General features: G+C 38.1%; 1 protein-coding gene across 1 annotated transcript in view; it reads left to right on the top strand.

Moving 5' to 3' along the window:
• The window catches only part of pard6a (par-6 family cell polarity regulator alpha), a 30395-nt gene extending 4307 nt beyond the window's left edge, over positions 1 to 26088 (top strand). The window contains exons 2-6 of the mRNA XM_062421147.1: positions 1624 to 1846; positions 21250 to 21539; positions 22823 to 22948; positions 24215 to 24414; positions 25767 to 26088. Coding sequence (XP_062277131.1) covers positions 1624 to 1846; positions 21250 to 21539; positions 22823 to 22948; positions 24215 to 24414; positions 25767 to 26088 — 1161 coding nt within the window. The remainder of the gene's footprint in view (positions 1 to 1623; positions 1847 to 21249; positions 21540 to 22822; positions 22949 to 24214; positions 24415 to 25766) is intronic.
• Positions 26089 to 26379: the final 291 nt, after the last annotated feature.

The raw sequence follows: 26379 nt of genomic DNA, 5'->3' as shown, positions 1-26379 counted from the left end.
TTTAAAATCTAAAAAATGTTGGCTGTGGTACAATTATGCTTTAGGCTCTGATGTCATGTGTTCTCAACAAACTGGATGTTGGATCCAGCATAACTGCATTCACATTAGGTATTCAACCATGTAGAAACAAGGGTTCACTGAAACATGTACAATTGAACCGGAAAAGTGAAATGCCTAGGAGCTTACTGCAGTGAGTATGTGATAGCTACACCTACACCTATACCTGGTGCTGATGGAAGACCTCATTGAAAGCTAGCAGGTCTGGTGAGAGTCAGAGTTGAGGGTGAAAAACAAAGTGTTTGCAAATCTCCTCTCATCAGTAGGAATGTGAAGCTTGGTACAAAGTTCTCCTGAGATTACTTGATGTTGTGAGTGAAAGCTTTGTTTGTATTACCACGAGCATGCACACTTTTTTTTTTCCTGCTTGATATCCATGACAATCTGTTTGGTTATGTAGACTGATTGACTAGTCATAATAATCACGTGATGGTTGAAGTGATGCAGGCAGGGTCTACGTGTATCCTTAAAAAAGTCTTAAATGTTTTAAATGTAGGTATCGATACTCAAGGTCTAAAAATGTCTTAAAATGTTTGGAATTGTAGGAGTTAAGGTATTACATTTGATCTGGTTTGGAGCAGAGTGAATAAGCCTAATAATATTTATTCAGTTTATTTTTTTACGTAACCAACAAATCAACTTATCAATAATAATCGTTATAATGAAACTAATCATTAGTTAAAGTCCTATACAAATGACTTCAAAATGAGCTCCATTTCAACCCACTACAACAGTAACATCCTGCTTTTGCATTATTATAAGTCTCAGCAATGGTATTAAGGTTTTAAAAAGGTCTTAAAAGTTATTACATTTGTACTTAAAAATGTGCAGATACCCTGGATGAAGGTGACAGGTACATCTTTCCATTCACATCAATGAGAAAGTGTGTCCACACTTCTGACTGGTGCTGTACATGAGATGGTTTAAGGTTCAGTGTCATGCTCAAGGACATGTAGAGCAGAGGAAAAGAGGATTGAACCAGCATCCCTTCACTCTCATTGTGCGTGCTGTTCTAATTTTCAATCTTGCTTGTACAAAACCACTCAGTGTTGGATGTCTGCTCTGAGAATGCTTCTTAAAACCAGAATACATGATAACATTATCACTTTACACTGATGTATATTTGAATATGTGTATGTTTTTTAAAAGAATAATTCCCCCTTAACACTGACACAAAAATGTATGGTTTTAATTTTAACGTCATTCCAGTGTAACCCCAGTGCACTCTCCCCATTCAGCAGTTATTAATCAGTACTCATACTCACCAGCAGGAGTACCAAAAAGGGCAATTTAGCTCACATATTACCCTGTTTTGTCCACATTCAGACATGTTTGTATTCACACATAGAATTTATATATTATTATTGTTATTAGTGGTTGTAGCCAGATGTTTAAAATAGCTAAAATAGCAATAAAATATTGTATTTAAATGAAATTGTAATCTATAAATACTGATAGTAATCTGAGCTGTAGGTGTATTAAGTCAAGTTGATCCTCAGTCATCCCCCATAGATATATCCAGTGGGAAACACTACTTGATGCATGTGTTTATCGTCCTGTTTGCAGTTTGAAGCAGAATACCGTCGCTTCGCTCTGAAGAGGAACGGCCCGGGTGGCTTCCAGGAGTTCTACCGCCTCCTCCAAACCATCCATCGCATCCCCGGTGTAGATGTGCTGCTGGGATACGCAGACGACCATGGAGACCTCCTCCCAATCAATAACGACGACAACTTCCACAAAGCCGTGTCGTTAGCCAATCCGCTGCTCCGCATCATCATAACCAAGAAAGGTAAGAGAGACAATTTATCAGAAAGAATAAATAGTGCTTCTATTTACCTCCAACTGTCACTGGAACTCATACAACAGCTTGGGATGAGAACAGACATTTCTAAGTGCTCTACCTGTTGGCTGCTCCTCTAGCTTTCAAGTGTTGTGTGCTGGTGTGTGTGTGTGTGTGTGTGTGTGTGTGTGTGTGTGTGTGTGTGTGTGTGTGTGTGTGTGTGTGTAAGTGTGGGTGGCAGAGAGAGAGAGAGAGAGAGACAGGGGCTGTGCACAGCTGCAGGGAAGGTCTTTGTTCTCCACATCAAACATGTTTAATCATCATACACAGCACCACCTGATGATTCTTTGCCCGCCTGCTTTTTTAAACCGTTCTGTCCCCTGAGGTAGGTGTGCTGTGTTTTGAATATTTTCTGGGGCATGTCTGCTTAATTAGACAGTGCAGTGTAGGTAGGCAAAGAGAAGACATCATAAAGCCATCACATCACAGTTTGCTGTATCTAGGGCTGCAGATTACTGTTTGACAGGTCATTTTAGATCCATGGATGCTGCAGTTGATAAAAGAAATTGGCCGTCAGCTTAAAGATAGCGTTTACTAAACAGTATGTCATGAAGACAAGGATGGTCATTTATTAAAAAGCAATATTACATTGTTTTTTGATGAATGTTTCAGTTTTTTTCTTAGCCTTCGATGAACAGCAGAACGAACCAGAGATTACAGCTGAAAAAATGTAACCCAGAAGAACAAAACTACATTTTCATGGGAGTTGTAATTTGTTGGATGCTCATCAAGGTCTCAGTTTCTAATAATAAGTGCTGTCGTGGGTGCTAGATTGTCTATATGGAAAGTTAACCTCAGGAATTCATTTTTTCATAAAGGCAGCTGAAAATGTTCAGCTGTCAGTGTATTGATTTTTTTCCTTCCCGCACAAATGAACAATCCCAAATCATAAATAAAAATATCATTTAAACCTCAGACGTTCTAAAATAATTGATTCCTAAATAACATATTAACCCAAATATAAGGAGACCCTGGTTATAAGGCTTATAAAGGCCAACACCTGTTAATAGAAAAAATGCTCTCTGAATATAACTTACATCATAGTACAGTAACTCAGACACTCTCCTAGCAGGCTCTTGGAAGTGATCCAAAATGATTGATAGCATTTATATGACTGCCTGTTTGTGTTTTGAGCTCCTGATCATGTGACAGAGTAACTGGCAGTTGTAATATTCTGTTTCTGCAGCAGAGATGTCAGAAAACGCTTTGAATTGATTTCCTCCCTGGTAGAAACACACGTTACACAAGCTTTCAGTAAACTGGACTAACCAAACACTTGTATAGTTGACTGACTCTAACACACTCACTATAAATAGACTTTCACTAGCAACATTAATGCCACAAACAACTCCTAATGCAACACTCTGTGTAAAGTTGGTTTCACACCGGTGCTTTATCTTATTATCTTATCCAAAAGAATATCTGATGTTCTGATGTTGTGATCTGATCTGTGTTATCTGAACACATCATTGTCTAGACTGTGAATATCTGATGATGCACTTCCAGGAATAATCAGATTAATATGATACACTTTTTGAATTAATAAATTAATATATCAGGAATTATTTATTCATTTGACAATCAGCATATTTCCCTCTGGTAATTATGGCCGTTTATATTTTCATCTGTTGGTTTTGTTTGACTCGTATCACATCAGAACATAAATGATGAAGTTTTCTTTTGGAATAGTACCATCTGTGGTGAAGCAGGCATGTTGAGAGTTCATTCAATCTAAGGAAATCTTCTTCTTACTTGATTGCTGACTTATTATTTAATAATATTTTTTGCCATTAGTTTTTAATGCAGACATAGAAGAGGACATAAAACATTGAGTCAGTGTGTTGCAGGTATTTGCATATGGATTCAGCCCCTTTCCTAAAATAGTAGCCGAGGCTTTTTCAAAATTTAAATTGTGTATGTATGTAATTCCAATCTTGTAACTTGTAAGAGGAAGTGACAGCATGGCATTTCTGTTGTAGCTGATTAAATGAAGCAAACATTCAATGTAAATATAAATCTGTAGCAACACCTCTAACTAGTCTTGTAACTCATGAAACAATGGAGGAAATGGGCTATGTGTGTCCCGAGCAAACAATCTGTTACAGAGACTAAAAGAAGCTTTCTGAATGTCTCACACTTAGATCCAAACTAACAGATCAGGAACACAGCACACAGATTAAGTACTTAAAAGGCTGATGATGGAGTGATTACAGTGCACGCAGATCACACTGAAGTGATGCTGTTTTGGGTGTGACAGGAAGTGATGAGGAACCATGCAGCACAGATCAACTGAACCAATTTCAGACCCATTTACTAGAGCTCAACTGATATATTGGTCTGCTGATATTACCAGCCGATATTGGCCTATAACAGATGTCGGTATCGACATATATATTGACCGATACGTGCCGTTTTTTTTTTATTCTTTAAAATTATATAGGCAGCATTTTATGTATATTTGATACTTTTCCTTAATCCAAGTTTAAGGTAAGGAAAGATTAACTTTATTGATCCCCCTAGGGGAAATTCAAAATGTACACAACAGTATCCTTGTAATGATAAAAAAATATAATAAAATACAATTCTATATACAATAAACAATGTCTAAATACTATATACAGTAAACAATAAACATGTTCCTGGGATTAAACAGTAGGGACAGTAGAGATGATATGAAAGAGCCCCCCAAGCGTTTTGAGGCATGTGGCTGACATAGATGTAAATATATATGTACGTATGTTTTTGTGTTCTATGTCATTTCTTATTTATAATTATTTATAATTAAATTCACAGTCAAGTTTACTGTTTCAGTGCACTGATGTCTTTTTATACAAATTCATAGTTAAACTGTAAAATAGTATGATGTCACTACATATCTTTGTCACAAGGGTTTGATAAGCACATATCAGAATTGTTCTACTACCTACTACTAATATCTGTATCAGTCAGGCTGTAGTCATTATAAAGTGATGTGATTGCTCAGCTTTTTCTGCTCCAATCATCTAATCTCCTCTCCATCTAGCAGGAAATAGTTAGTGGACTAGAAGATGAACCACTGACTTCATTTACTGTATCAATCAAAGAAGATGAAGTTTAGAAATGAGTTCATGAGTGTAAAAATGGATGTGTGCACTTATAAAATCACTTCACTTATCGGCCCGCCCGCTACTGGATTTTTGGAGCTGATGCCGATACCGATATTAAGGAGTTAAAAAAATTCCAATATTGATATCGGCCGATAATCAGAATACGTACATAGATACATTTTTTGTAATGTGGTTATCAATCACTTGTGACAAACATATGTAATGGAGGCTGTGATTTGTACATGTATAAAATGACTGAAACATTAAACTACACTGGGAATTTAATCATTATAAATGACTATAAATTAAAAAAACATATAACAAACACATACAACAAAAAATATAACCTGCACATTTTAAGAAAGCTGTAAAAGGGTTGTTTTTATTGTTGCAATATTATCCTTATGGCTTATCTTTGTAAACAAACGACTAATCCTAATTTTCTTTCTTTGTGCAACTGTATCTCTCTATCTAATCTCTCTATCTAATCTCTCTTCTTAGTTTTCTCTTTTTCCTTTAATGTAACCCTCACGCTGGAGAGATCCTACAATAAGCCCACCTGAGGGTTTCATGTTGTCTATTAGTGTATAATCTGTATCCTTTGTGTACGTGTAAACTAATAACATTTCATTTTTTTTTTAAACTAAAAAAGACATGCATATAATGCTGCCTATATAACCTTAAAAAAACATCGGTGCATATATGAAGACATATATACCGATACTGATATATCTGATAGGCCAATATCGGCCGATAATATTGGTTAAGTGATATATTGTAATTTAAAGTTGACTCTATTTACTGCATCTGTTGTTTGTGCAACGATTTAATGAAGAGTATATATCTAGCATAATCACTAATGAGTTGTGTGGCACTGAGCTATCTGTTGACTTGGATAAAACAAATGAATTTCTCTTCCTATTCCTTGTTCTGTGTAGTCCATCCATCCATCCATCTTCATTCTTCTGTCACGAATTACGTGACTGATCATTGTGTACTACGCTGCTGCTTTGTTGCGTCTCAGAGCACCTACTCTTGCTGTGTCTCTATGTCTTGCATAATTCATGATGTAATGATGCTAATCTGCTGTTTAGCAGGCTGCTATTGTTGTTGAGAATCACAGACAGCTGCTAGTGTAATCAGATTAACTCAGTGGTCTGGGAGAGAGAAAGAGAGGGAGAGGGCAGTGGATGGAAGATGTGGAAGACAGATAGAGTCCAGAGAGAGGAAACTAGAGGAAATTAGTTTAAACACTTAAGTTCCAACATTCACTTTTCATCTGACTGTCCTCTCTCAAATGTTTCAAAAGTCTATCAAGTCCAACACAATCAAATCTTAAACACACACACACACACACGTTGCAGTAGGAATAATGTCCTAATATAATCTCCATTGTGCTTCAGGAGCTAGCCTGCACCTCATTAGTAAGGATTAGCCTGTGAGTTAAGCAACTAAAAATCTACCCACCACATTACTTTATCTTTCATCCCTGAGCCATAATCCTGTTTATAATATACCACATCCACGTGAATGACGCCATTCTCTCATGCACTTGATGTGGGTTCAGGCAGTATTAACAGATTGAATGAATTGTTCTACAATTTATAGTCATCTTTGCAAAATGATAGCATTCCTGTTATAATATTGCTCTGTATTAGGAAGTGTAGATGAGTGAGGTTGTAAAAGCTTCCTGATTGCTTCCTGAGGTAATGTGTGTGCTCTTTTTCCTTCAACTGTCCCCAATTCTACTTGCAACTGACTAACAACCATTGTCACACATTTTTCTTTCTTTCATTCTACATAATAAATATAGTTTAATAACTTAGTTTCAGTCACTTGCATCACTTCATTGACTCACTCTGGTCCACCACAGAAGTTCTGAACACTTCATTTAAATTTAAACACCACACAGCTTTATAGTTTTAATATACCTCATCATTATCTCCTTACTGCTGGCTCTTATAACCCTCACATACTGTTCATATTCTACACCCTCGCAGTATGTTTTGGCTCAGTTTTGACCCAGTCTAAGAATCCCCTCATAAAAAGCATTTATACCAAATATGAACCACAGATGTTTAGAAAGCATCAATAATCAATCTGACTGATCAATAAATGTGATTAAACCTTGATTCATGTTTCAGAGAGCAGAGAGAGTGTATTTTTTTAGCTTTTACATCACTAAACATCTCCTATCACACAATATCATGTCCTATTTTACCTAAGACATGAACATATAACATAGTAATAATGATGTTAATGTATTTAATGTAAAGTGAAAATAACAAGAACTTTATGGAAGTGTGGGGTTTATTGTAGAACCATTAGAGCCATCAGTCTTCACTGCTACATCATAAAAAGAAATCTTTATAAAAACTATGAACTATTCATTTCACTAAAACACATGTCAATAGATACGGAGATAATTTAACCCAGAGTATTATGTAAGGGTTAAAGGAGAGCTATTTAAACTAGATCAAACGCACAAAATAATTGTAGTGTTTAAAATAAAATGCTCTGTTTTAGGTTTAGGTCTCTTTAGGTCTCCTGGTGTTCTTGCAGCCCCCACTGCCCTCTGCTAAAATGTCAATCAAAGGTGCATTTATAAATATCTAAATTATTCATGTGTGTTGTGAGTGATGCATTTTTATCAGTCTCTTGAGTTGTTATTTCCATGTATAAATAATGTTTTCATTTTATTCTAAAGTGTGAAGCCAGTAGGTAAAGCCTGCTTCAGTATGAGTGTTATTAAATGTCTTTAAATTGGGATATTGTGCTGTTTTCAATGTGCAATGGTCTAATGGTCGCACATAATGTTGATGACAGCTGTTTTTATGCTGTCAAAGAAAATCGGTGAAATAAATACCACATCTATGACGTCTCCTGCTCCCTATATCTTGTGTCATTATTATACGTGATAATAATAATAATAATGATGATATAACACCTTGCATGCCACATTTTAATAACTAAGCTGGCTAATTTGCCGGAAGATATGTGAGGAAGATAACAACACGTCTTAATGGCTTTAGCTGTCACTGTGGCTTTCACTTGTATCCTGATGTAATGAAAAGCCAGAATGCAGAATTCAGCCAACAGGTGATATGCTGCTTGGTGAGCCATTAGATTCTGTAAGGTGTTGCGCTGGTTAGGCTGGTTTAAGCATGAATGAGATTAATATCAGGTCACAGAATGTGATGGGTCACAAAATATGGTGCAACACCTGCAGGGATGGCATCATGGTGGAGATTAAACTACACCATGCTAGGAGCTGTTGTTTTGCTGTTAATATTTCTCCTTATTAACATTTTTTTGGGTGAGAAAGTAACTATTTAGGTTCCCATATGTGGTAAGTTTATGTAAAATAACACAAGTTTAGACATTTGCTTCAGTGTTTTCAGTGGTTTCTCTGCTGTCTCAGAATTGCCCCAGACACTGTATTGTTGTTCCACGGGTGCTATTTTTACTGTCCCCAGGACAACGGGACAACGGGACATCCTTCACTTCGACCGCTGGTGTGTGTGTGTGTGTGTGTGTGAGAGAGAGAGTAGTGAGTCTGAGAGCGAGTGAAAGAGAGAGTGTTAGCAGCCCATCTGGTGTTGCAAACCATTAGCCACTGAGTGGGATTATCTTTCTCTAAAAGACTTCATCAATCATATCAGCTCACAGCTACCACAGTGTGTGTGTGTGTGTGTGTGTGTGTGTGTGCGTGCGTGCGTGCGTGCGTGCGTGCGCGCGTGCATGCGCGTGTTTGTGTGTGTGTGTGTGTGTGCGTGCGCGCGCGTGTGTGTGTGTGTTAGTGTATTTGATGTGCACAATGTGAAAGGTCTGAAAGGATTATGTAGAGGAAGTCGATGTGTAATATGTGAATTATGTCTATCTGCATTAGTACTGCAGTGGTAGCTGTGGCAACAACCTCTTCCTGTATAAGTAGCACTGTGGTAGCCATGGTAACAATTCTACAGGAGTATTACAGTTGTAGTCCTGGTAACAGTCACATATTGGTATCACAGTGGCACGGTAACAGCTCTGTATGAACAATGGTTGTTGTGGTGTCATTCACATATTAGTAATACAGTGGTCGTCATGGTAACAGTTTAACAGAGGAACTACAGTGGTCGTTGTAGTGTCAGTCACATATTAGTAATACAGTGGTCGTCATGGTAACAGTTTAGCAGAGGAACAGTAATACAGTGGTCGTCATGGTAACAGTTTAGCAGAGGAACAGTAATACAGTGGTCGTCATGGTAACAGTTTAGCAAAGGAACAGTAATACTGTGGTAGTCATGATAACAGTTTAGCAGAGGAACAGTAATACAGTGGTCGTCATGGTAACAGTTTAGCAGAGGAACAGTAATACAGTGGTCGTCATGGTAACAGTTTAGCAGAGGAACAGTAATACAGTGGTCGTCATGGTAACAGTTTAGCAAAGGAACAGTAATACTGTGGTAGTCATGATAACAGTTTAGCAGAGGAACAGTAATACAGTGGTCGTCATGGTAACAGTTTAGCAGAGGAACAGTAATACAGAGGTCGTCATTGTAACAGTTTAGCAGATGAACAGTAATACAGTGGTTGTCATGGTAACAGTTTAGCAGTGGAACAGTAATACAGAGGTCGTCATGGTAACAGTTTAGCAGATGAACAGTAATATAGTGGTTGTCATGGTAACAGTTTAGCAGAGGAACAGTAACAGTGGTTGTTATCATGCTGTTGTCATTTTATGTTGATTTTTGTATGACAGCTGTCCTGGATCACCTCTGGTAGTAGTAGTAGTTCTGGTAAGGTGTAGGTAAGGCTAAAGATGAATTTGCATACTTAATCAATCAATCTATCTTTATTTATACAGCGCCAAATCACAACAAAGTCATCTCAAGGCACTTTACACATAGAGCAGGTCTAACCGTACACTTCAGGTTTAATTTGAAAGAGACCCAACATTCCCACATGAGCTACTAAAGATAAATGTTTTTAATCTCTTAGTTCATGTGCCGCCAGCAGGTGAGCCTATGGCAGGTTCATTTTGCATCCTATTGGTGAAAGGTATTGACTATAGACTTTGTGATAACAGAAAATGTGGCATACTCATATAAATGAGAAAGAAACACTAGGACAGACCTCCAAACTGACTTTTTAAAATTGCTACGTAAATATGTCACTTCAGCGTGTTAACTGGCCATTTCACAATCAATAGACACATGTGGAGTTAATTATACATGTCACTCGTGGACTTTCAGGTGTATCCCTGCTGGGGCAGCTACAATCATATGATGTAGATTACAAACATAAAACAAGAAAAAAGGAAGACCTCTTCTCATCATATCTAGGTAGAGTTTGAACATTTACAATTTGAGTGCCTTTCTACAATATGTGTGTGTGTACGTGCTTGTGTGGAGGGACAATGATAGACACGCTAAGGGAAAAAGAGTGAGAGAAGGAAATGAAAGATTGAGGAAGAGAGATTGGGAGAGAGCAGGCAGAGGGAGAGAAGGAAAAATAGAGGTTGGATGAAGGGGGGGGGGGGGGGGGTTATCTTCTTTCTGCCAGAGGGTGCCACAGAAATGACTTTCCAGAAATAACAGCAACACACAGACATACACAAATAAACACACAGAATAGTGTCACAGTTGCTGGCATGCTTGTGTCTGTAAATGTGTACAGGAATGTATTTATATAGTGTTCCAGCTGTCAGTGGCAAAGCTCCACGAGCCCTCCGACTGAAATCACTGAGTTAAGGATGGAGAGTTGCCTATAGACGGTCTGAAAATATCTGTACAACACGATGAGAGGAGGAGGAGATCAAATATTTATATGCAAGCAGCAAGATGCACTGATGGTGGAAGGAGAGAGTAAGACAGAGAGAGTTAGAGAGCTGGAGAGGAAGAGGGGTTTCTATCTGCAGCTCATTTAGCTAGCCGTCTGTCTTGAATCCCTGCCACGGCAGCAAATCATCAAATGAGCTGAAATGAGTCAAGTTGGAATGAACTGATACAGTCAGACTTGTAACAGAAGGAAGACAGTAAATGTTTGTGGTGCTTTGGCACTGCTGGCACAGAAAATGCACCCTGGCTGACCGGCAAGCTGGAAAGAGGAGGAAATGTAGAGGAACTGATAGAAAGATTACAGAAATTATTTTACAGTTACTTAGTAACTTTCAATGTTGGTTAAAGGTGCAATGTGTAGAATTTAGTGACATCTAGTGGAACAGACTTGGCAGAAACACAATATAATATTTATGTTATGTTTTAATTAGTGCATAATCTAATTGTTACTTTAAAATGAGTCCTTTATATCTACATAGAGAGCAGCTCCCCTTCCACAGAGTCTGCCATGTTTCTACAGTAGCCCTGAATGGACAATATACACTGGCTCCAGAGAGGGCCCTTCATGTTTTTTTTTGCATTTCACAGCCACTGTATGTTCTCCATCATGCTTGGAGGGGAGGTGTGTGTGTGTATAACCTCACCACTAGATGCCACTTCATTTTACACACTGGCCCTATAAAGGTTTTAGTTTTAAGAATTGGAAATGTATTCCATTCCTGTTGAGCTGTGGCCACTGGCTGATGAGAACCACTCTGCACCACATAACTCATAGAAATATGTGCGAACCTGACTGGACCAACAAACCACCAACTCATTTACCAACCGTGTTTACTAAGCAGCAGTAGGCTCAGTGAGCTTGGCAATGAGTGATCTATGTGGATAGGTAGGTAGTACTCTGAAAGTGACATAAATTAATTCTTAATGACAACAATGCAGATCTTCTGATTAACATAAATGATCATGTTCTATGGCTACACAGACTATACTTATAGTAATATGAATTACTGCTTTTGTTATTTTATTGTTCATAATAATTAAAAAATAATATAATGCAGAGGTGGGCAAAGAGTGGACCGTGGGCCAAATCTGGCCCTGCAGCAAAACTATTTGGCTCCCTGATGAAAGTTTTGACTTCATAGTTTATATCCAAACTTTCACATAAACTTTCTCTACTGTAGATAAAAATAAACACATGATTCCTGTAAATCCCAAGTATGGTAATATAACCTTGTTACATACTGCCTCCCAGGAGGAGTGGCATTAAAACTGTTGCAGCATACTATTTGAACAGTGACTGGTGCTGAAATGACGTCTAATAAATCTAAGTTTAATGTGTGAATTCCACAACTTTGGCCTATGCAACCTTAACAGATCTGCTCTTCACTGGTTGGCAGTTGAAAAGAAATGGTGGATTGATGCCATTTCCCCCCTCAGATAAAGTTGTTAACAGTCTTATAAATTTATTGTATTCTTAAATTATTTAAAAGGTATATGCCCGCATTTCCAATGTTCCAGTTAATAGCCCTAACCCTAACTCTGTGAAAATAGATCAACAAAGTTGAAGTGAAATGAAGTGAAGTCTACAAGCTAGTTCAGGCAGTACACCTGGAGCTGCAGCTGGGTCAGAAAGGCCACACTGTACTGTTCATGCTGTACATTCTATAGTTATATAATAGTCTGTTCCACATGAGTTGGCTGACTTCATTGTTAAGACTTCCAACAATCCAACGATTTAGTGCAAAATCCTATACATGCTTATATTGTCCCCTCAAATGATGTAACAGAAGTCAAAAAGTGTTTCTTGAATTGGACATAGAATAAATACTGGTCAGTTTCAGATATGTTTGTAGGGAGTGTCTGCATCTGTGAGGAATGAACTCTCCCACTGACTAATAATTCAAATAATAATACTGTTGATCATCTGTGTTGAAATCTGCAGTTTGATTAAGCAGCAGCAGTACCTCTACCTTTGTTGTTCATTGTACTGAGTTCTGTTGGTCATGTGTGAGGGTGAGGGGTTCCTGCCACAGTACTAGCAATAATAATACATGTTTGTGTTTCAGTAATGTCAAGTCCAAACACAGAGACTAAAGTGATCAAGAGACAGAATAAACTCCAAAGGGAGTTATTCCCAAAGCCCAGAAGGAAGTTAGTGAAGGGTCAAATGACCATAGCTTCTCTCCTGCTGCAGTTAGTGAGGCAAGCTGGCAGCTTTATCAGTGCTTCACACAGACTGAGGTGACTAAGAGAATCTAAAACCTCTCTGTTCTGATGAGAGGGTGAATGCTAAAGATGCATCAAGTTTTTGTTTGAGTACCTGTTTCATCGACAGGTTGGTCCTGGTGATCACCTCCCAGTTTAGAATGAAAGGGAAACTGGGATTTTTCAACCTGGATTTTTATCATCATTTTGTGTCAAAGTGACCAATGGGGGCAACATTTTTTTGAAATTGGTTCAGTATTGAGTGAAAGCACTTCAGCCAGCAGCTGTGAAATGAGCTGCAATAGTACACTGTCAATGTATGTCCACTAAAGTGCTTGTTTTTGTCACTGAAAGGCTCTGATTGCTATTATAGTGTCTGGCAACATTATAGAAAAGAACCATAAAGAGAAATAAAGTCTTTTTCTTTATCTTTCACTTGATCCAGTCTTTTTGTTATTGTGTTTAACCAAGTCTGGATCAACAAGAAGTCTCATTCAGATGTCTCAAGAGTTGAGTTGTTGCATGAAGACAGTTAAATAATCTGCAAAATATTCAGCCATGACTTTGAAAATCTTCTAGATAACACAAAGTGATGCTTTCTTTACTCCAACACAACAAACAGCTCTCACTCATGTTTCCACTGTTGTCTTCCTGCAACAACTCAACTCTTGCGACATCTTTGAGCCAGACTTGGTTAAACACAATAACAAACAGACTGGATTAAGCAAAAGGTAAATAAAATGTTTTATTTCTCTCTATGATTCTTTCCATATTGTTGTCAGACACTTACAAACACTTTAGTGGAAGTACAGCGCACAATGGTCTCAGAGGATTACTTTGCAGCCTGTCTCTGCTGCTGGCTGAAGTACTTTCGCTCAATACTGGACCAATTTCAAGAATTGTTGTCCCCATTAGTCACATAGACATAAAATGGTGAGAAAACAGGGTCCAGGTTGAAAAATCCCAAAGTTTCCCTTTAAAGACCAATTTTAGACAGATTGTAATGTATCCACATTTCACCATAACAGCTCTACTTTAACTTCTGTTTACAGTTTTCTTGAAGCTTGTTATTACTGTATTTCTATAGTTCAGTGAACATTTTTAACAGGGCTCCCTTGGCCAAGATCCACACTACATACATGACGTGCAATGTTTAAATCCAACCAGACTGCTTTCTGATTCAAATCATGAATGTTAGAAGAATGATGATAATGTGAACAGTTTGAAGGATAAATGTAAGCTCATGTTTAGGCTGAAGTGTTTCCTTCACTGGCCTCTTGAAGGAAAATTTGACTTTGACATTTTAGTCCTATGAATTTCATCTTTGATTGCAAAAACCGAAGCACAATAAACAACAGAGTCTTTATTAAAATAGAGGCCTCTGATTGTATGTTTGAGCTGAGGTAAGTAGGTGTTCAGCCTCTCAGCAGGCACTGTGCTCTTTGTTTCATGTCATGCCCTGTCTGTGTCTCTACACTCTACACAAGCCCAATGTAGACCTGCACCACATTCAGCCATATGGCAGCCCCTTGGGCTCCAGATGGTGGGCACTACAGAGTGAGGTCATTGTTACACATGCACGTATGCACGCGCCACACACACACACACACACACACACACACACACACACACACACACACACAAGCTTATGACAGCTGCAGATCACAGACACATAATGCTTTTGGGACAAATATAGGACAGATACACTGCTACACACAAACACACACACACACACACACACACACACACACACACACACACACACACATAGGCTAATGAACATGTAATATTATATTTCCAGATTGATTACCTGTTTGTGTGTCATCATTGTTTCAATCGCTCACATTCAGCTGCTGCTGGTTAGTAAGTCATATTGTAGTCATGTGATCAAGTAAAATGATGCATTTGATCTTGTGGTGCCAGGAACTGAAAAAAGAACAAATTGTGTCTTTTGAAAAATTCTGTGTAAGCTTATCACTATTTTTAGAATTTGTATTTATTTATAACCCTTCAATTTAGTTTGATTTTATTGATTATAATAATAATAGGTGTTGTAGGTATAACCAGTATAATGAATGGATGGATGTGTAATGTAGATATTTTTAAAGGAGTAATGATGTTGCCTAGCAATCTGGACTCTTGATTTTCTTTGGGTTTTTTTTAGTATTTTTCCCTAAATATATTGGGTATACTAAATGAACAGAAAAGGAGAATTAGAGTAGGGTTTATACTGTATGCCTCAAAGCTGTGATGACATAATATACCTCCTCACCACCAGGCCACCAGCACTGTTTACCTGATGGCATCTTTAATATTTACATCCAAGACAAGAATAGGAATATTGTACACTTTCTATCTCATAATGTCAAATAAAGTAAACAAAATTAGAAACCTAAATAACTAATAATAACCTGTAGTGCCTGGTTAGTTGATAACAGACATATATACATATATTTATATGCAGTCAGTGAGTCAGCCCAGCAGTCAACTTACAGCAGAGCTGTTCACAAGTCATTTTTTACAAGTCCAAGTCAAGTCTCAAGTCTTTGAGCTAGAGTCCAAGTCAAGTCTCAAGTCTTTGAGGGTCAAGTCCAAGTCAAGTCTCAAGTCTCTGGTCAAGAGTCCGAGTCAAGTCTCAAGTCTCTCGCCAACACTAAATCAAATTCAAATTCTGACCTTAGAGCTGTACAATCCTTCATCCTGATCAGTTAGCCTTGCGAGCACCTGCCCATGTCTGTTTTTGTGGTGTGCTGTCACTGAAGTTTGTATGTATGTATCTGTTTGTATGTTGAGATGCCCTCTCCTGAAACTGTTACCAAATCTACCTTCGGCTATTACCTTGACCTAGACCTTGATATAGGACAGTATGAAAATTGAACAATTGTAGGTTCACTATAGAGAATCTACTGCAATGTGCTGTGAAGAAACATACACTAAGAATTATTTCAATTCCATAACTGTACTTTCTTCAACAAAAAAATAATTATTTTAACAATGTTGTAAAATATAACAAAATGAACAAAACATGAACATCACAGAAACACTGCACTGCAGTTTAACACTGTGGTACAAACACATGTTCATTATTTTTTTCTCCAAGCTGCCTTTTATCTGCTGCTTAATACAACACACAGCAGGGAATGTGTGGGGATATTATAAAATATATATATATAAAATGACCATAGTTAACGTAAAGTTGTGTTTTTTAATAATTAGTAGCGGAGCCACTAAGTTAGTGGCACTAAATAACGGAGTTGAGGTGGTTTCCTGTCTGAGCTTTCAAAATAAAACCTTTGCTATTGTGCGCTTCTTATTATTATTAACAAAAAAATTTGGGGCTTGTCAATTACGGGAGAAATGACGGGAGGGCGGCGGGAGATGGTTTCGAAATATGGGAGAACCAGGGAAAAACGGGAGTGTGAAGGCATTGTATCCAAACGTAATGATCTGAGGCTCCTGCTGAACTTGTCGCACTCGCCATTGTCAATGTCTGATACTGAAGATGCGCGCTTCACACATGGCGCATGCGCGTGGCATGACGTTGGTGTTTACATCTAGCTCAGAGCCAGAGATCATACAAAAAGATGAATGACAGATAAATAATGAGAATAATAATAATAACATGAAATAAAGGTGGTTCGCGAGTCTCGAGCCTCGAGTCGAAGTCAAGTCTGAAGTCTTTTGAGGTCGAGTCCAAGTCGAGTCTGAAGTCACAGTTTAGTGAGACTTAAGTGCAACTCGAGTCCGAGTCGCGAGTCCGAGTCCCCAGCTCTGACTTACAGCAGCAGTTACTGCCTTTATTCTTCTTCACAATATGTGCATTTATGAGTTTTTGTTCATAGTAATACAGTGTAGACAGTTCATTAAACAGGCTGCTGTTACGGTCCAATAGCCTGATATATGAATTACTATAATGTTAATATGTCATTGTTTGCTAACCCTTTGCAGGACAAGCACATAAGTTACAGTCATTTTCCTTCCTGGTCAGTCTTAAGTCATCAACTGGCAAACTAGTCAGTGAACCAGTCAGTCAATTTATTATCCAGGCAGCAGTTTGTATGTATAATTCCCAGTGTGTGTGCCAGGGAGTCAATGAATAGAGCCCCTACAGTTATAACATACAGTGTAATGTTTCTCATATTCTTTGACAGTGTTTGTTTCAGTTGATGAAATTCTGATCTTTATTGACATGAACATGAAATATTATCAGACTGTTGTTAGAGGTTTCACTGTGTAAATATACAACACATACATGCACAAACACACAGCTCCTCATGATTTGTGTCTTTATGAGGATCATTGACTGTTAGTATTCCTCCCCCCCTATCCCCTAACCTCCAGCTCTACCTTTATAACTTCAACCTTTACCATAACCTCACTCTAAACTCAACCTCTACTAAAACACTTCCCGCAAGAACGACTGCACTTGAAAAACACGCCTGAAACTGCAACGTGTGAATCCAATTGGTTCCCACAAAGGTGGAATTACACAGATACACAAACACGTGTCAAAATATGACCTAATTGCATTTTTTCTCTATAAACATACAGTGTCATACAGGGTTTACACAAAAAATACATAGTCCAGTATGTGTTGGCAGACTGCAGTCAAACATATCCTCAACCTTAGAGCCATGATACACCTCATTATACTCATTTTACTGTCTGAATTCTGCACGGTTTAACATATATTATACAATTCTGCAATCCCATTTATTCATTTTATTAAATTAACTACTGAAGTACTTAAAATAATACTCCCTGCAACACAAAATATAATGTTTAATAACTCTTCAAGTATAAAGGCATAGTTTACACAGTCTTTGTCTTCACAATCAGAGGAGACATTTAGGAACATGACAGGTTAACAATACTGTAGGATTTACATGAGATTATAATGTTAATCAGACTTTGGGTGTATCACTGCATTAAAGGAAAGGATTGGCCTCATATTTTGGGAAAGGAGAAAGCCTACAATATCGTTCTATTAACCTACTCTGTCTGTGTGTGTGTGTGTGTGTGTGTGTGTGTGTGTGTGTGTGTGTGTGTGTGTGTGTGTGTGAGTGTTTAAAGGGGGCTTAGCAGTGTGTGCCTCCAGGCTTTCGTCTGGCCCTTTCTGCTGAGGTCTGTCTGCCCTGTCAGGAAATACACACACACACACACACACACGCACACACAATAAATATGCCCGTGCATATGTGTGTGTGTGTGTGTGTGTGTTGTATTGTTGTGCGTAGTCTTACCATTAAAGTTGCTCTCCGTTGGTCGATACTGCTTCTCATTGAGTGACATCATGCATACACACATGCGGTGAAGGAAGCAGTGTGTGTGTGTGACAGAGGGAGGAATGCGGAGGGAGGAATGCAGCAGGTCAGGTATTTGTCTCCAGCAGAGAGGCTGCCTTTAATTTGTTTGCTGTTTTTGTGTCCCAACTAAAAAGAAGCACAGTATGAGACATGGTCGTTATTGTGTGTGTCAAAGTGTCTCTCTGTGTCATCAGTTCATCAGTGTGTTTGTGTTTTGTAATGTCAGTAATGCAGGAACATTGAAGACTGAATGTACTTTAATTGTTTTTTTTTTTAAAAGCCATTTGATTGGCTACAACCATGTATCACTAGTATGATGCACTGAAGCAACACTGCCTATCTTAATACTGTTAAAGCAATAACACCAATCAGTGAATTTGAATCCTGTGTGGGTTTATTATCAACAATATTAAAATATGAACACCATCAAACCCTCACAGAGCAATGTTTAAATATAAAGCAAACACATGACACATATTACAATAAGACACATTTAGTTAGTTAGTTTTACAGGTAGTGGAAAAAGTAGTATTCAACATTCAGAAACAAAACAAAACCAGTCTGACAGAGAGCTTCAGGAAGTTCCTTTCAAACTACGAGAATTGATGATTGAAGACCTGCTTTCCAGTCATGTGATGAGCATGGCACATGGCGTCCAGAGTAACGGAAATATGTTTATGTTATGCATTTTACACCAGACATTATCACTGTGTCTATGATGGTGCTTTCATACTGCCTAAGGCCTGAATAAAGCCTGGACTTCCTTTAGATTTGTGATTATAGTGATTTAGTAGCTTTGTCCAGTCCAGATGAACCTAATGTCTTCAGAAGTTAATCCTGATTGTCTGTTAAAATCTGATGTTTAACCCCATGTGAGTCAACCAGATATCAGTGGATGAATGGATCACATCTGTGTCACATCTGGAAAGGAGTTACCCTTTAACCCTTTTAATCTGACCTCTGTCATCTCTGTCATGTCAGCTCACTGAGGTGTTTAAATATGTTCCAACAATACAATAACTGCTTTCACTGGTCCTGTGTCCACACACTCATAGAGGTAGATGATACCTCAAAGAAGGAGACAAAAGAGAATCATCTGGTGCAGAACAACAACGATGGGATTAGACTGAGATTAAATCTGTCAGTGTTTAATCTGATTCAGTGTCTCAGCCCTCCATCCTGACCCTCCACAGCATTGTTGAAACCCAGAGATTTCTAGAAATGTATAATCCTGTGATATTCATCTTTAATCAATCAGGCAAGTTAGTGAGGGCAGCAGACTTTGAAGAGGGAGGAGTGGCAGTTTCAGTGAAGTTAGAGAGCAATACTTAATACCTATTTAAAGCAGGCTTATCAGCAGTACACTAATAGTCATGTCATAACCACACATAATCTGCTGCTCTGACTCTTTTTTAACAAAAATACATTTATTACTATTTCACCATTCCAGTTTTTCAGTTGTTAATTATTATTGATAGTAGCAACATCATTATACTTGAAAATAGTTCTATATGTAGTTTCTCTTGTTACAATTGTAGTTAAAAAATCACGTCGTCAGAGTTCTAGAAGTAATTGTACTTAAAGATGCAATGTGCTAGATTTAGTGGCATCTAGTGGTGAGGTTCCAGATTGCAACAAACTGAATAACCCCTTACACACACACACACACACACACACACACACACCCTTTCCATGTGTGAAGGGAGTCAGTGTTTGTTTTGTCCTCTCTGGGCTACTGTAGAAACATGGCGGTGCAACATGGTGGGCTTCATGGAAGAGGACCCGCTTCCTCTGTGCCGTTAGATGCTACTAAATTCTACACACTGTAGCTTTAATAGTACTAATAGTAACTGTAGTTTTGGAAGTTTTGGAAGTAGGAAAGTAGTTTCTAAGACTTGAAGTAGTTGAGTCAGTAATCGTAGGATGTCCCTGCTCTCTGATCATCTTTCCCTTTTTTTAACCGAATGTTCTACAGAGATGCCTTCCAAAATGTCACAATAAAGACTATTCTGTTCTATTCTATTCTATTCTATATTTTGTTGAAGTGGAGCTACTTGTTGATGAAATATAAAGACATCTGTGCCAAAGTGAACAAAAAAGGTGAAGAGTGGAATTGGAAAATGATGTGAATAGTGTAATCCAAACATTGATAAAGACCCTCTTGCACATACAGTCAGAAGAATGGATCCAAACATGAAATATGAAACAGAGAATAATATTTTTTTGAATGAAGTGTGTTAATGTCACTTCAACAAAAGAAGAAGAAAAATATTCTGATGTGCTGTTTCACTTGATTAGATTATGTATATAAACCTGTGATGGTCCTCTACATTACATGAATAATCCTCTCTTTCCCTTCAGCAACTTTCCTTTCCATCTAACTTTCCTCTTCTGTCCACTTCTCCCACACTTCTATGTGAATGCATGCCAGGAGGTTGTTCCCACAACACACACCCGCCAAACACAATGTTGATTTTCATCTATTCTCCAAAATCTGCGTTACAGTCATGTTTCCAAAAGTTGTCTAATTATATAATAACATCCTCTTATGTATTGTATGTTTAGGCATATGTAACACTTGGTCATTATCATTGGTAAATATGAGCCATCAATAACTGTTATGAGGTGAGACTGGGCTGGACTTTTAGTAAACATTCCCCTTGGTTTTCTAACTTTGCATTCTTCTTCTCATCAGCCTTTGAATGTGCTATACAGCCACCTGTAGATCAGCAGTATCTAGTGAAATGGTTGGTAGGATGTTGTGTTGTGTCTCCCATGTGTGTGTAACCTACTCATAGATAAACTCCTCCATAGCGCTAGAAGTCACATAGAAATACTCTTTTACTTTAAATGATGGAACACATGTAGTGTAATTGTAAATGTACAAAAGAATAACAGTTCTTTCTATCTCTGTCTGTGTTTCTTTCTTTCAGAGGATGAGCCGTTAGTTTTTGCCACCAACTCCCTCCAGAGGCGTAAAAAGGGTCTGGGTCTAAGTGGACTCCGCACCACTGGATCAGGCTCCTCCCACTCAAAGAGAGGACCAGGCCTCATGATTGGTGTACCGCAGGACTTCAGGCAGATCTCTTCCATCATTGATGTGGACATCTTACCTGAGACACACCGACGTGTGCGTCTCCACAAGCACGGTACCCACAAACCACTGGGTTTCTACATCCGTGACGGGGTTAGCGTCCGAGTGACACCGCAGGGTGTCGAGAAGGTGAGGTGAATCATTTCATGTCAACCTACTTCACTGTGTCAGATAACTTTGCACTCTACAAGGTTCAAAATATCTCTTCTATCTCTTAAATAATTACCAGTGATCTTTAAAACACTCCTTTAGATATCCAGAATGCATAACATAGAAAAGAGTGAGCCATCTTGACATTCTTGAAATTATTATATAGCAGTTTATTGTGGAAGATTAACATTTGAAGGGCTTTTCGTTTTATGGATCTAACTACAGGTACTGTTACACATTCTTTGGTTGTCTGTCATCAGTCATGCAGCTGACCCTCCTCCTTCACAATCCTCTCAATTTAGATGAAAAAATGATATTAGATGGGACACCACAGCAGCAGTCACTTTGTTTTAATACCGTTCCTCCTGCTCTCTGCATGGACTGTACTTATATAGCATATGCTGCATAATCAAAGTTTCACCTGTCATCCTTTCAAAAGTAATAATCTTATGTCTTCTGTTAAAGAAGAGGGCAGACTGCTTTACAGATGCAGGGATAAATAACTGCAGGGTTTACTCTGTCTGTACAAACTGTTGCTCATGCTGAACATTTACTTGTTCATTCAGACCTGACTCACACTTCTCACTGAGTGCTACTCTGCTATTTCCCACTGTATGTGTCTTTGTTTTCTCTTGTATCATACTGACTGAAGCCACAGTGTGCCCATATGACCAGCAAACCATATTTTTGATCTCATTTCATCTGCCCCCAGCTGCAGTCATATGTGTATGAAGGCAGCCTGCATGCAGGAATGAATTAATCATTCACTAATGAACATATGACTCAAATTTGGTCTTTTGTTATTTTACAATGAATTGGCCAGCCTCATAGTTAATTCAATCATGCCACAAGCATACAATATACAGCATTCAAAGCAATGATGTTAATATACATATGTAGTAATCAAAGCAAGATTGCGCTGCATATGAGGCACTAATTGAAAAATACAATAGGATGCATACAGTAGGACACAGACAGATAAACACTACCCATACATAACAAACATAACTCACTGTGGCATAAAGAAAGACATATTTATTATTCTATGTAATTATTAACATTCTAATGTGAGGGTGATGAAGGAAAGACATGTTTCTGCTGCTGTACACTAAACCAATAGCATATATATATCTATAAAAAGAAAGTTAATGATATATGTTGTCTGCTGCATGTGTTTGTATTTTTGATGATATGAAATGTAGATTATCTCACTGTGTAATGTGTTACAGAGAGATATAACATCCTTCTCATTGCTCCTGTAGGTTCCAGGGGTGTTTATATCCCGTCTGGTACGTGGTGGGCTGGCAGAGAGCACAGGGCTGCTGGGAGTTAATGATGAGATCCTCGAGGTCAACGGCATCGATGTAGCAGGAAAATCTTTGGATCAGGTAAGTGCACTACCCCAAAAGTGACCTACTTACTGGCCTTTTAATACTAAATACTTATACTAGAGCTTACATTAAAATACAAAATTACAACATTAAAAAAATATAAGAGCACAATCAGGGAAGATAAATTAATCTAGTAAAACGACAGGAAGTTTTGAGACATATTTATGAATATCTTGACAGCAGTGTAGGAGGGTGTTAATGTCCCTAAAGGCATTAACAGGATCACAGCTGAGATGTTCAATCATCTGTTTATAAGGGAAAACTAACATGAACACAGTTGAATCTTTTGGAGGCTTCACCTCTGAGGAAATATGTTTTTGTGTGGAACATAAAATATAAATAAAACAGATAATGTCTCTTTTTAAAGGACAGCTTTTCCAGGTCTTTCTTAAAACTAAAGTTAGGAGCCCAGATCAACTCCGAAATATATTTTCTAGCCACAATCATTCCAAAGTATTTATTTGAATTCTAATTATAACTATTCTAATTAGCTATCTGTTAACTCCCACAGTTCTTTCATGTTTCTCACTCTGTGGATGTCTCAGCTCTGAGTGTTTTGTCAGAGTGATGGTTATGTGGGCTGCTTTAACTGTGCACTCTCATTCATGCCTCTATGAGCCTTTTTTCTGCATCTTTTCCTAAAGTTCCAAACTACCTAAATTTTAGTTTCACTGACTTTGAGTGTAGATTTGAGTGTGTTTCTCCATGAAATGCACATTTATATTTAGCAATGAGACAGTAAACTGGACAAATGGATCATTGACCAACACAACTATACCTTTTGCACATGTCTTGAAACAAGTGGAAAATCTAAATCAGCGTACAGTGATGCTGTTAAACACATTTTGATCTTAAGAATAGCTGGATATTAGGAATGCATTGATGTTGATGTAGTATCAAAAAAAGAACAGAGCGGCAGGGTGTAAAGGATGTCTTCTAAAGCGGTCCAACACATACCACATAACTGCAAAGTACACTGCTCAACTACCCGCTCCTACTCTCTCTCTCTCTCTCTCTCTCTCTCTCTCTCTCTCTCTCTCTCTCTCTCTCTCTCTCTCTCTCTCTCTCTCTCTCTCTCTCTCTCTCTCTCTCTCTCTCTCTCTCTCTCTCTCTATCTCTCTGTCTGTAATTCGTCTGTCAAAAAAAGAAAAAATTCCTGAGAAAAAAAAGGTCTTCCAAATGTCCATCTTACATATGTTTGACTTAAGTCTGTATTTCTCTTCCTCCGGAGCTTATAGTGTCTTTCTGTCCGTCCCATTTCAGGTGACAGACATGATGGTGGCCAACAGCCACAACCTCATTGTAACAGTGAAACCAGCTAACCAGAGGAACAACGTGGTGCATCGTGGGAGTAAAACTTCAGTGGGCAACTCTAGTTCGGTGGGCTCAGCTGGATCTACAGGCTCCGCTCCGTCACATGACTCACCAAGCCCCGCCTCTCAGAGCAACCCCATCACTGCAAGGTTTGTACTGGTTTATGTACTGAAGCTGCTCGTTATGTGCTAACAAAATCAACTACACATGGGCTGAAAAGTAGTTAATGTTTCCTCAGAATAGTTTATGTGCCAGGGTGTAAAAGCCTTTAAAACATCACTGTAACCATTCTGACCAAGGATTAAAAAAGACTAAAATAGACACAAGCAGCAGGAAAAGAGAGAGCAGATTAGATGAGTGGTACAATGTTTAAAAAATGGAATTAGTGAGCAGCAGCAAAAGTAGACCAAACAGTTTGTATTTATTTAGAATAACACAGCAGATCATGGATCAATATATGGGTCAGTGAAAAATAAGGGTTGTCAATTCAAAAATATCTAAAAAAAAAAAAAAATTCAAAAAAAAGTTTTAAGGTTTGTTAAAATGTACATTTAGTATTTGTGTTGGTTTTATGTCATTTGAAATGACATTTGCACCATTTTTTTTACCAAAAGTAAGACTGAATGCTCCTGAAAATGTCAAATGGTGTAACCACAAAACAATGATAAATATTACATATTTTATCCAACTACAGTGTATTTAAGTGGACTTATAAAAATAATTACTTCATTTAAAAAATATTTAGAATATTTATTTAGAACAATTGTATTCCATTACCTTTATTTAATATAAAAGTTATAATGTAAGATCATGCCAAACTAGTTGATATGGTGTTTTATTGACAATTTACTGTTTTTAAGCAAGTTGAATTATTTGGTACAAAGTTTTTATGGTTACACCACTTAGACATTTTTGCCATAATCCTCTAATATATTCTCTCAAAATGGATTAAAAGCAGAAATTTGATGCTGGGTCCACAAAAAAAGAATGTGTGCAAGTTATTCATACGTTTATTTTCACATTGTAACCCTTTAAATTTGATTAAACCACACGGACACAAAAAAAACCCATCATTGACCCATATACATCTTCACTGATGACCAGTCAACAGGGATTCTAAAGGCTGGCACTAAGCAGTAACATGTACAGGAAGTGCTTTCCATGTCACAATACTGTTTAGAGGCTGCTGGGATTTGTAGTTCTTTTATATGGCTGCCTGCCTTATCATTTGCATAGTGTTAGTAAACATTATTAGGCAATCAGTGTAGTCATTATCCCAATTAGTCTGTTGAATAGCTGTGAAAAGCATTCATTAGTAACTGTTCTTTCTTCTAATCAGCCATTCACTACAGATGTCATTTAAAGCAGCACTAATCAATATTAATTCAGTGAGACTGAATGTCAGTTTTGTGAGTTGGATTATTTTGGCGGCACATCACACTTGTTACACACCTGCATCAGACTGATTAAATGTTTCTATCTTAATAATTTGTTACCGTAGCAACAGCATTGCAGAGGGTGACAGTGATGATGAAGATGACGACGGCGACCTCATCCTGGAGAACGACTGCCTGACACCCTACGAATCTCACCGGGTATCAAACAGCAACAACACTAACCTCAACAGAGACTCACCTAGCAACAGGCTGCACAACTCCACTGTGGTTAGGCACCTCCCACAGAGTGTCTCATTGCCCAATAGCATGGGGGCATCCCTGAGTGACAGCTCCATGTTGATGTCCAATCACAACGGAAACCCCGCCCACTCAGCCAGTAGCAGTCAAGAGAGTATGAGAGAGGACGGCAACATAATAACACTGTAACCATGACAACCTAGAAAGCGACAATGTAACAGTCAGGACTATGGAATGTTATAACCATGGTAACCCATGACAACTACAGGCGACTATGCTCCCGGCAACCAGATAGCAGACTCTAAAGCACCTTGATCTTTTAACTGATAGTTTCTCTTTTGGTTAAAGATGAACTTGAAGTTTGTGACTTCCTCGACACGTTACGACCCTGACAGGACTGCAGACACACAGCTTCATGTCCCGCGTTGGCCAGGGTGCATCAATGGCTTTCATCATGTATGGGCAACGCTACCTTTTTAC

The sequence above is a fragment of the Scomber scombrus genome, chromosome 6, assembly GCF_963691925.1.
Source record: "Scomber scombrus chromosome 6, fScoSco1.1, whole genome shotgun sequence".
In the NCBI taxonomy this organism is placed as follows: Eukaryota; Metazoa; Chordata; class Actinopteri; order Scombriformes; family Scombridae; genus Scomber; species Scomber scombrus.
Note: the sequence above shows the minus strand (reverse complement) of the source record. Positions and strands in the feature narration are given on the sequence as shown.